Raw genomic sequence first — 15,447 nt, forward strand, 5'->3', positions numbered from 1 at the left:
CATTGAACACGGTCCTGACAGTCATACGTTGCAGACTTACTTTTAGTTGCTAATGTGTAAGATTGTCCGTTTTGATGTTCTTTTAGAAAACCGGACATGTTTTAACTAAGTGTTTGTATGGAACACAGCTTATGTCTTGCAAACAGCAATGATGAGATTATTCAGTTATGTGTTTTAAAGGCTAACCTTAGTGTTGACTTGATTTCTTCCGCGTGGAAAATAATATGTTAAGTTTATTAAATATAATTAAATATAGGTGCTGTGAATCATTTTAGGTACCAAAGGTTTTTAATTTAGTTATTTGTAATGAATGCAGACCATGGTTAACAAAATAAAAAGCTGATGATTTATAGGACTCTGGATAGGATTTTTATTTAAGAATCGTTATTGGTGCTGTGATACTGGAGTGATCAATCAAAAAACACTTATTACAGAAGAAAGTTGATCTCAGACAATGATAAAAGACTTTAATTTGTTATTGAAATGTTCCATAAGCAGCAGCTATGGACAGTGAAATTATAAAAATGTGCCTTAAATGATTGTATAATCTCTTAGAATGGTCAGACTTCAGTGGTTATAAACTCTTGTTTTCTTTTAGTGCAAATAACACTTTACCTGACTGCAGATGATCTTTCTTTAGGGAAACAATGTAAAACCCTTTTTGGTCCCCGAGTGGTTGAAATCTTCTTTATGAACTATTTTAGATTAATCTAGATTAAACAAGTGAGGGAACCTATCTGTATAGCTCTTTTGAGTTTGTCTAGTTTCAAAAGGGAGTTCTGCGAGCTTCAGCTTAATCCTTGTGAGTGAAATAGACAATTATCTCCCGAATCTCTCTGTGAATACTGCCATCAAATCATGTGGTGTTTAGTGTTGGAGTCTCAAAGTGTTTTAAAAGGTCATTCTCAGCTATGTAGTTGTCTCTGGTAATGCAAGTTAAACTTAAAAAAAAAAAAAAAACTGGGACTGCTGGTATGATGCACACGGTGAATATATAACACAAGCATCCTCGAGCGTGAGTGTGTGTTCTCTCCAAACGTCTTGTTTCTCACGCAAGGAGTGAGTCAATCTAATGTGCTCAGCCAGCCACACTTCCCCAAGGTTTGACCAGACAAGAGATGTTGCTTAAGGCACAGACAGAGAGAGTGAGAAAGAAACAGTGCAGGGCAAATTCTCTTAACTTACTCTCTCTATCTCTCTGTTTATTAAAGTATATTTAGCTTGTAATGTTTAGGCATTATTGTGAAACAAAGTATGAAAGCTATTATAAACCTAAGACTTTATTTTTTGGTCAAATGTAGGTTTCCTGTGAGCCTCAAAATAAGATCTAAAAAGCTGAAAACAAGGCCTTGAAAAGCTTGAAAACACTTCAATCAAGGAACACTCCACAAGTAAGCAAAACTCAGATTTTGATTTTAAAATGTTTCCTTTGGCGTTGACTCGGTCCATGAAATCCACGTATTGTGGCAAATCTTGCAGCCCTTTTCGAGATCTCCCGCGGAAGCCGTAGATATGGCCTTGACTCTAACTGGCTGAGGGAATGATGGAGGAGATGAAGCTGCATTCACTGCAATGAAAGGAAGAAGACGTAAACAGGTAACATAGTTCAAAAATCCATCTGTGATCTTTCAGCTACAATGACCGCTGGCTGACAGAAAATCCTGAAAACTGTGTGTAACCCAGTAAAATCATTCCTGATTTCATTAGGAAATGACAGTAATGTTCCTGCCTGGTGCTAGCTTCACATGATTGGTCACAAAAGTACTATTTTAGTATTTTGTCATATCTGTATGTGTGTTTTGCTTTTCCAACTTCCGTACTGAAGAAAACCTTGTGGTGGAGATGTGTGTTATAACTGAGCTGTTTCAAAATTATTTGGCTATGATGACTTGACAAATATTAAAAACTGGTTTTGATCAGTACTTTCTCCCCCCCAAAACATGGCAGTGTAGAGACCTTCAGTTCTGCCAAGCAAGACCTTAAATAGTGGGGAGTCGTTGAATGTGACCAAAGAAAGATGGAGCCTATTTAGTTCAAGGGAAGTGCTGAACTTTGTTAGAGAGCAAATGTTAAATGTCTGTGGATGACCATTTGTTTTCCTTAGGGTACAGGTAGAGCAGTGAGTTAGCTGTAGTGTTGTGTGAATGTGTGTGTGTGTTGGCCATACAGACACATGCAGCTCGGGGCGAGGGCGAGGTCCGGGCAGGGCAAGGAGCTCAGTGAGCGTGAAGACGGGTGCGTTTATGCAAGAGACAAGACAGGTGCATCTCTGCTTGTCTGTCAGAGTGTGTCTTCCTCGGGGGGGGAACAGTGTACATAGTGCAGCTCCTCTCAAGTGTGAGATTACAGTTTCTATCACTCAGCTTTTTGAATGTAATGTGCACAGGCATGTTCCTTTGTACCGCTGCAGCCAATGATGGTGATAGGGTTGGAAAGGAAAGGGAGTCATCAGGTTTTTAACTGTGTGAGGGAGAGAAGTATGACAGTTATGTGACAGTTGTGTAACAGGGTTTTGTCAATATGTTAGGTAAATTTGTACTTTCTCATATTGGGACAATCAAAACAAAAATATTAAATATTTGTAATTTTTCTTCCACACAATAGAGATGGTCTGGGCCTCTTCTCATAAGGAAGTGGTGAAGCACTATTTCAAGTAAATTATTCATTTAAAATGGCACATTTGGTGTGTTCATGTTCATGAGAGTAAAACTGATTTGATTTCCCCTTTTTTGAAAAAGCATAAGTGCATTAAACATCCTTTACAATCCTCTCACAGTTAACACCATTATTGCTTTTAGACATTGGCTCATATTTTTTTTTTACTTTGACTTGGAATAAAGGAGAAGGCATAAATGTTTGGACTGTAGATTGTTGTTTGTTTTTTTGACATATTAGCCAAACTTTTGCTGAATGTCTTAATCAGTGCCTTCTAAGCGTCACCCCTTAAATCTGTCACCAGGGGAAGAGAAAGTGTCTGTGTAGTAATGAGCTTACTCTGCCGGCTTCCCTGCCACAGGCTCAGTGGTGGCAACATCAGGTTGCTGTCTTGATTCTCTGGTGACAAAAGAGGAAAAGCTTCAATGATGTTTAACCAGCTCCGCCAGGGTCAAGAATGCAGCCCACTGGCGAGGGAACAAAATTCCTGACACAAGTGATCTCTCCTCCCTCCTTTTGAAGTGGGACCCGCTGAGATCTCAGAGCACGGCGGCTCCCTGAATCACAGGATCTCCGCTCATATCCCAGACTGGCCTAACCTGGAGGGTCACCCCAAGTTTACTTTCTCAGAGACGCCGGCCCTGCCCAAAGAAACAGAATCTATGCAGCTTAAACTGTTGGGTGGGCACAAAGGGAGGGTCATCTCTCCCTCTCTGTCTCTCTCTGTTCAAAGTACTGTTTGTTAATGACACAATAGACATGGAAAGACTTTTAATCTTGAAAAAAAAACTGGTTTTCCTTGCTGCCTTGTAACCAATCTGATTTTTTAAAATCTAATGTCTCTAATTTGTTAAAAGGCTCAAACGTGAAGGGGATACTTTCCCCCCCACAGTGCTTTAACATGTACATATATTTCAAGAGAGCAGTTTGATTTCCTCTGGGTGCTATGCCAAAAAAAAATCCTCTATTCCATAGTGCTGGTCAGCCTATTTGGTAAAACTGAGAAAACACACACTTACTAATCCATAGGCTTCTCAGTGTGTCACTTTGAGCAGAGCCATATCGCAGCCAAATTTCACCTCTGTGCCATCTGACATGGGCTCTGGAGGTCAACACAGTTTTATTGGGTTAACATCTTCTAATAAGAGACATGTGCAACCCTTACTGAAGTACTATAAGCTTTGACCCGCTATGCAGCAGACCAGTGGATTCTCCCTCCTGCTGTCTGCTGTCAGTGTTATTGCTCATTCAAAACACACCAGCAAAAAAGGATTTATTGTCAACCTGAGAACTTAGACCATGTGCAGCCACGTTCTCCGGAGTCTATCAAACATCGTTTTAGTGAAGTCACTCATGTCCCCCCTTTCTGATTGTTTGTAAGGGAAATAATGTTTTTATCTAGGCTACTACATTTATATGCTTAGAATTTAGTATTTTTCAATCCATAAGAAAACGCTGCCAGTTATTTTTTGTTTAGTCTGTTTTTGTATTTAACATTATCTTAAATGGTAAAAAAAACAAGAACAAAACAAAAAACCCTGGTTGAATCTAAGTAGGAGGTCTTCATCTTTTTATGTATAACAGATCAATCTACAATTGAAAATATATGTAGAAAAAAAATCTGAGACTGTAGGATTACCTGACGCCTTTATTAGAGTGCTGCTGCTGCTTTTCTGACAATATTGTACGTAATAGCCTACGTAATGACCTATATAAGTAGGCCTAATTAATTTTATATTTAAAACCGTCTGGCAGTCAGCATCGTTCATGAGATGCTGAAGAGGATATTCATCATAAAGAAAATGCATTGATTATATCCAGCAGTATCCATGAATACAGTCTGTTGTTCGGACCTAAAGTAATTCCAACATACATCTCGTCATTTAACGCGAAGCAGTCCCATCTGTACCAGGGGGCGCTAATGGAGAGAAGTCGCAACTCTGATGGGGCACCTGGCCTCATTCAACACTTTGTTTAAATGTAGCTCCAGCACTTGTGTCAACAGCAGAGCTGTAGAAAAATAAAGATGCAGACGGAAAAAAACAAAACAACTGTTAATAAAAAAGTGAATGCTCCCTTTTAAAACATTTAACAAACCAAATGTTGACCTAATTGTGTTATAAAACAAAGTAAAAAGTCATTGTTTTAATTTTTTTTGTAATAATTATACAGCTAAAATTCCATGTAAAGCAATTTATTAATAAAGGCTTATTAGCCTGACTTAATTAATTTAGAAGGATGCCAGAAAAAAAATACACTAGAGGAGCCGCACCGCTGTGATCGGTTAGGCATATTACTAAATATTAATGCGCTGTCCGGAACTAAAATAAATAGGGCTAAAAAGGTTCCTAATTTAGGGGTTTGTTGCATTGGTATGTTAACTTCTCTTAACGTGTTATCAGTGCAGCCTTCGGCTTCTGTCGGCTGGTTGCTCAGTTCATTTATAGTAATGTTCCTCACTCTTACCTCAGACCTGTCTCCTTACAATGCTGCAGAGGCCTTATAAAAACCTGTGGTATTCGGATTATCAACCACATGGGATAAAGCAATAAATGGGCCAGTGGGGTCCTGAATGTGCGCAGTGGCGTGAAGGGGAGTAATTACAGCTTCATATTAATTGTGATTTTTTTTTCCTCTTTCTTAGCGCCCATAGACTCTCTCTCTCACACACACACTGAAGCGAAGCGGTGGTGACATCTAGGAGGGCCAAGTCTTTGTGCTGAACACTTCAAGTTTCAAAAACAAGGCCAATTGAAGCGGCAGAGCTCAAAGCCGGCACCATTGTAGGCGAACACATTGAGTTTTGATTGGGGACAATGGTGTTTCTCAAATTTCTAGCAAAAAGAAAGCCATACTCCATCTGTGATCTCAATGAGCGCCTATTCATGAGCTTCCTTCTTTTCTGCGCCATTCGTTGGTGGAGAAAAGGAGGCAGATGTGGAGGGATAGATCAGGGGAGAGTGCATTTTAATTGGCTGCAGTGTGTAGGTCTGTCTCTGTCTTTTTTCCCCTCCTCTCTCTTACACACACACACACACACACACTGGAGTTATAGGGCTTGCAGAAGGGAGAGCGAGACAGCCCAATAATCTCCCCGTGTTGATGAACACTTGTAGCCCATTCATTAAACAAAGATAATCCCTGCCAACCTACCTCGGGGGCATAAAAACGGTATTTTTTTCTGTGTGTGTGAGAGACAGAGAGAGAGAGTGATTGTCTGAGTTTGGGCCAACAGCTTTGGCAGATAGGAACCCTTCAGATCTTTGAAATATTCATACGCCATGGCAGGGTTATCCCCCATTTACAAATAAGTGTTAGTCTAGCGGAAGAGTGATGCTTGAGAGACCACTCTCTGCCTCTTCAGCTCAAGTGTGTGTGCAGCACATGGCCTCACACTGCCAAGCCTGTTGAAATATAGCTGTTTGTCTTTGTGACTTTTGCAGGGCTGGGCCGTGGAGTGTCTTCTGGATTTTTTCTCCATGCTGAATAATTATTTTTACTCAAGTGCAGCTTATACTTAGTATTTCCATTGTATGCTCCTTTTTTTCTGAACTAACTTTATGACAGGTGCAGCTCCGTTGCTGATTTTGATATAATATTATAAAAGATGATGGATTGTTAATGATCAAATAGCCAACTGAATTTAAATTAGCTCCACGTTAATCAAAAGCAACATTAAACATCAAAATTACTGTACTGTATTCACTAACAACTCATATTGTATATATACTCTCTCCGGTTTTTATGCATCACTTAGCCTTTTACTTTTGATATTTCAGTTTGCTACATTTAGTTGATAATGCTTTTGTAATTTTAACTTCATGCATACAGGACTTTGTACTGCAGAATTGTATACTTAACGGATCCTAAATAGTTGTTCTCATGAACTAGTGTAAATGTTAATAATGCCTAAACGTCACTTGTAATTATTTGATAATAATAGTGTGCACATGGTGCCTCTCTCATAAGGTCATCATCGCCCAAAGTGATTGAAAATCAACGCTATTTTTGTTAAAGCTTTCATTTATGTTACTGTTGTGTGTGAGCATAAAAAGCATGTTATAAACCCCCCCTCCTTCCCCAACAGTGTATTTTATGTGTACCCACCCTCCACTGCTCCCCTGACTCTGCCCTTAAAGGAACGCATTTAGCTTGATCCATTTCCCCGGCGCAGTGGAGCTGGTGTGAAGTGGCAGGTTAACAGCCTCTTGTCTATAAGCCCGGGCCTACTCGGTGTGCCCGTCAAGCGTGTAAATACTTGTGTGAAAAACCCCGTGCGTTTCTTTTCTCCGCGGCCCCTTGTCTAACTGCTACTCTAACCTCTGCCTCTGTGTGACAGAGCCGGCTGCTGCGGCGGGAGAGCGCGGGAGGGGATCCGGGCCCGCCGGGCTGCAGGCGGGGCAGCGGCAGTGGGAGAGGCCGCTAGAAAGCCGCACCGGGGTGCAGGGGCAGCGGAAACATGCTGCTACATATGTTGGGTCAAGCATGGCCTTTGTTGTGATCTTAAAAGGGTGTTAAAAACCCACTCGTCTGTAGCCTTCCTGAAAGAAATGAAAGCATAGCATAGGTTTTTTTTATGCATAGGCCTAATGAAGTGGTTAAAAGAATGTTGGATTTTCTAAGTGCTCACAGTCACTTTTAATTGCGCGGGGGGCATTTTTAATTGGTCCAGGAGGAATAATAGTGAACGTAATCCCTATCATAATGCATTTAAAAAAAAAAAAAAGAGCTTTCCTTTAGGCTCAGCCAAACTAAAATGATAAAAGTTTGCATGCCTTGGATGAAATCAGTGATAGTTTAGCCAAGGCCTGCAATTTAAGTGGACATCCTTCATAATTAATTCACTTGTGGTGATATTAAAGACAAATCTAGCTCAAGAAGCACTTGTCCAAGTGATTCACTCTTATCAACAGTGGAAATTGATGATAAGAGCTGACATATCAGCTCATGTTTTCCTGCAGGAACTCTGTCAATAATTGTCTTTAACTGTGCTTTTTCGTTTTGTCTCCTCTCATACAACACAGTGAGCAGCCAGACTTTAAGAAGAAATGCGGGCTGGTTTTATTTATTTATTTTTAATCATTTCTCCATTCATGAGGTGAACGCATACTCAATTAATCTCTCCACTGAGCGCCGGGCCGTCTCCGCAGTTTGCAACTATCACTTCACCGTGCAGGGACGGCCAATTTCCATCCGAGGGAAATCGTCGCCCGTGCAGATAATTACTTTGAATGTCAGAAAGATGTAGTTTTAATATCGTCTCTATTAGCCCGTTGGCTAGGTAATTAAGGTGCAGATGACAGCGGCGAGGGAAACAGATGGCATTTGCTTACAGTGATTCAGAAAGTAAACAATGAGCCTGGGAGGGGGAAAGCGTCAGGGCTACACACACACACACACACACACACTGCTGCACAAGCAGCCATTTCTTTCTTCATCAGCTTCAAGTTGTTCTTCTTCGTCACCAAGACTGCTGTTCCTTCAAGGAACTGACAATTGTTGATTTAAAAATAAAAACATCTATAACTTTTTAATCTGAATTCAAGATTCAAGTAGCTGCGTGACTCATGCCCCTGAGGGAACAGGTGAGGAAGCAGGTGGTTTTGCGCGAGTTGCCCTTTTGTAGCTCTGCGCGTCGTGGACTCCTTAAATCTCCGGAAGCATTACAGCATTTTCTTCAGTCACCCAGCTCAGTTTTAATAGCATTTAATGATACGACAGAGGAAATGAATTATATATCTTTTTCCACGCTGATAATAGTTATAAATTAACAAATGAAAAATAAGTCTTTCCTCAGCCACACACAGCTAACCTTTCCAATATTGAAGTAGATCTACTATTTTTTATAGGCTATTATAACGGAACGCCTATTGATTATAACGTAATTTAATTAGTCTTCAGTTAGACCTTTGTATTTTAGTTTTTAATAATAATAATTTATTCCAATTTCTAATTTTGTTATTTTTATTATTGCATATTTTTAACTGAGAATTAGTAACTATAAAAGTTAAAGCTGAGATTAAATATAGGCTACACAATTATAGCGTTAACAATAACATACACTTATTTCTGCGTGTAAATAGAAAAATAGCAACCATAATTTTAAAACTTGTCAGATGTTTTTGTTTTATTTCTGTAATTAATTTAATAATTAAACATGTACAATCGTGCACAAACAGGGACAACAAACACGTGTGTGTTTTAAGAAATGGTTTCGCTGTGCTGCGTGGCGTGTTGGACTCATTAGAGGAAAATCGAAAAATGAGCACGAACAATTTTTTTTTAAAAACATTCTTGAAAATGTGTTGAAGCCAAGAATAGTTATTATAGATCCGTTTCATTTGAGATGTTGTAACATTACAGTGGAAAAAAAGAAATAAAGACACAAGCACAATACATTAGCAGAGGTTTGGCATTTAATCCGTGACTCAATAAAACGAAAATGATTAAATTTAGGCTGTAAATAAAATATTATTTTGAATATAGCCTATAGTATAAACGAAGAGGTCGTGTGGTTAGTTAGAAAATTGTCTCTTAAATAGAAGTCCTGAAATGTTTAAACTGCTATACTGTATTTAAAATTGGTTATAAAATATTTCGTTGCATGCAGTGTAGTGACCACGGCACCAGATCATAATTTGGACAGGGTTAAACACTTAGTTTTTCTGGAGCCGAGTGAACCGTGCACGTTAACCATTTAGCATCATCGATAGCTTCACTTTCTGCAGTCAATACCGCTCTGCAAATATATAGACTTTCTTCTGACAGATCAAATTTAGCCTCTTCTTGAATCAATAAAATGATTTATACTTACCTTCCAGGCTGATGCCAATACAGTCAGGCGGCATCTTTTTTGGGGGGGAAATATAAGTCTTTTTGCAGCGTAAACGTATCAAGACGCTAGGGATGGAGACTTCATATCCCAACAATCATCTCGCCAAAAGACACAGAATATTTCTTGAGAAATCTACAGAAAGTTCTTGGAATAGATGAAAATGTTTCTTTCATTTTAGAGTTATTATATATAATTTTGAATGTCCTGTTTGGCAGCTTATGGTATGATGCAGCTGAATACATGGAAAAACACAGGCTATTGTTTTAAATCTATAAAAAAATATAATATATATTTTATAAATACACAGCATCGATTTTAGCTTTTCGGGAACTCCCTTCAGATTCTTAACACTTGTTATTTGGAATAAGAACTCAGGTGGACACAGTTGAAAAAAGAGGCAAGCCAATCAGATTGCTCCTTCCCCCTTTGGCCAATGACAGGCGCCACATTGTTGTCAAATTTGTCTAATGAAAACGTAGGAGCAACAATAGAGAGGGGAGAGAGGATCTGTATCCACCGACAATCTCTGGAGGAAGTTAGTGTCTCAGGCTGCGGCGAGTAACAACCTCGGCTCCTCCTGGACAGTTTTAACTTTCTATCAGGGAGGAATGTTCGCTCCTCTAGGCTCCTGCTCTTTTCGGATTTAAAGTCGACAGTATCTTCATATTTTTGCTTTTTCGCCAGACTCCTCTAACACTTTCATGTAGAGTTTTGATCGTAGTTTTTTGTGCACGACAACCTCGTCAGTAGACAGACATCGTTGACTTCACCTGTTGCCAGAGATGATGAGAACCGCTGAGCAGATGTGAACGGCTCAATACTAGTTTACCTATTAACAGATCGTTCAGAACAACGCCGTTTTCTTGTTTATAGTTCAGCTACATAAGTGTAGAAGACGGGCATGGATCTGAGACCGGAGCTCCCCACAGTCTCCTCTGCCTCTCAAGTCCACCCAGGAGCGGCAGCAGCGGCCGCGGCAGCAGCCTCCATCCCGGTGTCCATGGCCAGCAGTCTGCTGCGCGGCCCTCCGATCCTCCTGCGCACCGCGGACAAGTACCCGCGCACCCCGAAGTGTGCCCGCTGTAGGAACCACGGCGTGGTTTCCGCGCTGAAGGGCCACAAGCGCTACTGCCGCTGGAAGGACTGTATGTGCGCCAAGTGCACACTGATTGCGGAGAGGCAGAGGGTGATGGCGGCGCAAGTGGCGCTGCGGAGGCAGCAGGCGCAGGAGGAGAACGAAGCCAGAGAGCTGCAGCTGCTCTACGGGACGGCGGAGGGACTCGCCCTGGCCGCCGCCAACGGCATCATCCCGCCGCGTCCAAACTACGAGGTGTATGGCTCTGTCAGCAGTGAGAGTAACTCAGGTGAGTGGAGCCCCTGCACGCGTTCACATAAAGACGAAGCAGTGCAGGCCTCGGTTCTTTTAGAGCAGGTAGCCCAGAGATGTGGGCCTATAAAAACCTGCAGGCTTCATATCTAAAATCACATTAAAACACAGGCTTGAGTAACACAAGCGTAAAGCAGCAGTAACTGTCAAAGCAGGTTAAGTTAAAACGGGGTAGGCCTAGCTCAATAAGTATTGGCTAAGTCTAAATTATTCCGTCCTTTTATATTAAACCGTTACAGGCCTATTTTGGTGAGTTGTAATGTGGCTGCTTGGAGGTACAGCGGTCGGTCTATGCCACTGGATTTATGTTTGGCATATTATTATTAAAATCCGGTGCATTTAACGGGTACTGGCTCATGTGCAGTTTGACGTTTGGGTAGTAGGCTAATGTTTAATAGACACGTGTTTAAAACTGCTGCCCCATTTAAGGCCTGTGGGATTTAGTTTTTATTTCCTGACTTTCGACATCTGTTGCTGATTAATTCACTAATAATGATCAATATATCAAGCCTACTGTAACATTCATACGTTGGCACATTTTGTAACACTGTGATGTTCTGATTGTGTCAACAGATTCAAGTATCCAGAAGTATGAGATGTTTCCAAAGAGCCAGCTGTCCGGATCTGCCACCACTCAGGCTCAGCAGGCTGTGGGGAAACCAGCGTCCACCGAAAGTGACTCGGCCCCCGGCATCTCGTCCCCAGACGGCCGACACGGAGGCTCGGGTTCAGAGAACGGAGACAGTGAGTCTTTCATCAGCTCGCCGGTCTCCAAGCCTTTAAAAGACGGAGGAGAAACTCCAGGGTCCGTCAGCTCCCTCGGCTCTGATTCCGGCTCTGAGACCGACAAAGACGACCAGGAGCCCTCCCCGTCCTCTGCGGCCTCCCGGCACATGAACGCCATCGACATCCTGACCCGGGTGTTCCCCAGCCACAAGCGGAGCGTCCTGGAGCTCGTCCTGCAAGGCTGCGGTAAGGACGTGGTGCAGGCCATCGAGCAGATCCTGAACAACAGCGGCGCTCAGGCCTCCAACAAAACCGGGCCCGAAGACACGTGGACGGCCGAGAGGATGCTCCAAAACGCGCAGCAGGCTCCGCCGTCCTCCGCATCCACGACCGCGCCGACGAGGCCCATGTTACCGGGAGCCATGACGCTCAGCAACCGCTCTGCGTTTTCTCCTCTCCAGCCAAACGCCCCGCACTTCGGCGCCGACCCCAGCGCATATCCTCTGGGCACCCACCTGGGACTGAACCCGCTGCGGCTGGCCTACTCTGCGCACAGCCGGGGACTGGCTTTCATGACTCCCTACTCCACCACCGGGTTGATGCCCACTCTGGGCTTTAGACCCCCGATGGACTATGCCTTTAGCGACCTGATAAGGGACAGGACAATGTTACACAAGGAGCAAGGCTATGCCAATGGCTTGTACGGGCCTTTGGTCAACAACACGCCGGAAAAGCAGTGAGGCTGGCGGACCAACAGAGACACACTCCATTGTATTTGTAGCCACAAGTGTTGAAAGTTCTGGCGAAAATCTGTTACGTGTTTTGGCTACAGGCTACTGTACATAATAGGATTATCTGGCTTGCAGTCCAATGGTCTGAGAGGGAAGAAACTAAACTCACTTATGTGTAATTTTCAAAAGTAATTTTATATGTTTGACCACAGACGTTTGGATGTCGTTCCCCCGCGTGTGAACCTGATTGTTCCATCAATTAACTAACGTGACGTAACTGAAAAGATATTTATAGATTCCAATGTAAATCACGATCAAGCTCGGAAAGTAAACCCAGTTTGCACAAAAGACTAAAACTACATATACTTGATTTCATTAGCCTACTGATTTTTTATGTCAGCAGGATTTAAAATAAAATAAAGTAGAAATGGTTTATGAGAGAGTTATGAATTTTTAAAGCCCAACAAATTTATCAGCTGGTTGGTGAAACTGAATTGCATATACATTTTCAAAATCTAAAGTGCATTTCTCTCACACACGGAATATTAAATGAGGCACGTTAAGTTATTATAACATGTAGCTTACAGATGTTAACACTATTTCCTGATGTAAAAGTTCAACTAATAATATGTAAATGCCATCCCTTTTTTCCCTTATGTAGCCTATTATTCTCACCTTTTTTGTTGTTATTTTCCAACTGCCTGTATTATATATTGCATTTGGTAATATGAAATGCTATGCTATATTTGAATTTTCATTTATCCGTTAGTCAGCTCAAATATGTTGTGACAAAGTGCTGGATCAAGTCAGTTCCTCTTCAGATGTTTCAAGCTGTGCTGTCACATTGTATGAATATGCTGGAAATAAATGTTATTTTAAAGAAAGTTGAATTATTTAATGTTGAGACCGATATAAGAATGTACCACCCACATGTAACACTTTTTAATTTGTCAAGAGTGCATTAAATAGACGAGGCGTGCTGTAACGGCCTCCATGCATAAACTGAAAACCCTCCAAGATATTCAGGCCTCGGGCAGGTAAAGCTCTTGTTGCTGCACCCGAACACTTTACCTGAAAAAAACAGAATCTCTTTAGACAGTAAATCAAACACAAAAAGCCCTGAGGCTGCAGTTGATAAATCATAAAGGAAATGCCTGCGTTTCAGGTTAATAAAAACAATTCTGAGACTATAAATAAGTATTTGAGATAGATATATTGATTGATAGCATACATTACTCTTCTGACTGCAGCTTTCCGCTGTAGCTGAGGTAAATTAAATTTATCTTCACTGTACAGGCAAACATAAACTTACTGATATATTTAGGTAATTTTGTAACACTGTGTCAACAGCACACAGCTGCCTTGAACCTGAGCACCACATTGCACACATTTCATAAAGCGAGTTTTTTTTGGCACTGAAAGCTTTCATAAAATAACTGTTCACGTTGGACTTGACGTTTTTAATAGCCTATTTTTAAGGCTGAGGAGCAATAGGCTTTTTCTTCTTTCTCTTAAGAACATGCCTGATGCTACAGTATACATACAGATTAGGCTATCGGTTGTAAATACACATGTTCTCAAGAGCAGTTGCGAAGGAGTAATAAAATATGTAGGCCTACTTTTTATTAGGAGCTTGTACACTTTTATAACCAGCCGGCGGGACACTTTCAGTTAATGGAAATCCGAAGGCCTTTTTTTGGTTTTTAAATCCATTTTGTTATTTATTAAATCCAATTATTAGATAAACTCTTAATTATCAGATTATAAGAAATGGCCTGCTTAAGAAGTAGCTGAATGAATCAAATACCTGCTACCAGAAGCTTGATAGTTCCGTAAAAATCGTAATATGGTGTAAGGTTCGAGCTCAGAGCGGTGAAGTAATTCAAACTTAGGCCCATGTTTTATCAGGAGCTAAGGCTTTATTTATTTTCACACAACCAAATCTAAAATGTGAAAAATCTGCATAACTTTGTAAGGAAATATTCAGCCCATTCAGGGTAATGGTGGGTGGAGAAGAAACCCACCTGAACATAAAACAAATCGTGTATGAATACTCTCCTCTATTAAAAATGAAATAACATTATTCTGTGATTACTGACGTCTGATTGGACGCCATCATTAGGCCGCTGGTTGTACTGCAATACCAATAACCATTTGAGCCTCTGCCAACACTTTCTCCATCCACTCAAGGATTTCACCACAGAGAAAGCAGCTTATTTCTAAAGAGCAGTGGCGCCATCCGCAGGTCATCTAATGTCTGTTTTCCTAACCGGTATTGCAATTAAGCAAAAGTTTCACACCGATTGGTTGAGCGGTAGAAACAGATATGCCCCGAAATAGGTGAGCATAAAGTGTGTACCCCTGAACTCAACCAGCTGTGCGACAGTAGAAGTAGAAACCTGCAGAAGAGGTGAAATCGAGGACTGGGTTTGGAAACACGAGCCTACAGGCTCCATATAACAGCTTATTCAGTGTTGCAAAGTGCAAAATAATACTTTTTACTATAATAACTGCCATCCTGTCAATTTACATGTCATACACAAACAGTAGATCTACTACGTAAACACACATTCATGCATGATACGTTTTCCTCGGCCAACATTGTCTTAGTAGAACCAGCAACAAATATAAGTAGGATTATTACAACATTATTTTAGTGAGGAGGCCCATCTTAACAATCACAAACGTTAAACTTATGTGTTTCCCTCATCTTTTCACAAATTATGTCAGTGATGTAATGCTCGGGGTCCTAGGCTGGAAGGGCTACGCAGAATCTGCCGACATCCAGCAGCACGGTCATCATTTCAAACAGCCTGTACTATGTGGAAGATGTTGACTTCCATCATAATCAGGCAGTTGTGTGTAACACAGACAGCACCACTAGATGACAGTCTTGTCTAACAAATAGTATCTGCAGCAGGACTGCTACAAAATAGTCCAAGACAGACACCAGACTTACAGGTGACTTACAGGTAAAGCTTACGGTAGACCCCTATAGCTGCATACGTTAATGGATCATTGATGTAAAGTATGGAATATTAAACCCAATGTAAATTCCCAATCTGAACTGTCATCTGTACAGATTATATAATTTGTTTGAAATAAACTCACTG

The 15,447-nt window shown here is 41.1% G+C and overlaps 1 protein-coding gene across 2 annotated transcripts; it reads left to right on the forward strand.

Moving 5' to 3' along the window:
* Positions 1-1,191: 1,191 nt before the first annotated feature.
* dmrta2 (DMRT-like family A2) lies at positions 1,192-13,208 on the forward strand. Of its 2 annotated transcripts, XM_038715936.1 has the most exons (4): positions 1,192-1,391; positions 1,480-1,596; positions 10,364-10,854; positions 11,451-13,208. In XM_038715936.1, exons 3-4 carry the CDS (start codon positions 10,392-10,394, stop codon positions 12,341-12,343), a joined length of 1,356 nt encoding a protein of 451 aa, XP_038571864.1. In that variant the 5' UTR covers positions 1,192-1,391; positions 1,480-1,596; positions 10,364-10,391; the 3' UTR covers positions 12,344-13,208. The 2 variants fall into 2 exon arrangements, with proteins under 2 accessions (XP_038571864.1, XP_038571863.1); XM_038715935.1 differs by lacking the exons at positions 1,192-1,391; positions 1,480-1,596 and having other exon boundaries at positions 9,805-10,854.
* Positions 13,209-15,447: the final 2,239 nt, after the last annotated feature.

The sequence above is a fragment of the Micropterus salmoides genome, unplaced genomic scaffold (genome assembly GCF_014851395.1).
Source record: "Micropterus salmoides isolate LMB-PRFRI ecotype aquatic unplaced genomic scaffold, ASM1485139v1 Ms_hic_scaffold_13, whole genome shotgun sequence".
In the NCBI taxonomy this organism is placed as follows: Eukaryota; Metazoa; Chordata; class Actinopteri; order Centrarchiformes; family Centrarchidae; genus Micropterus; species Micropterus salmoides.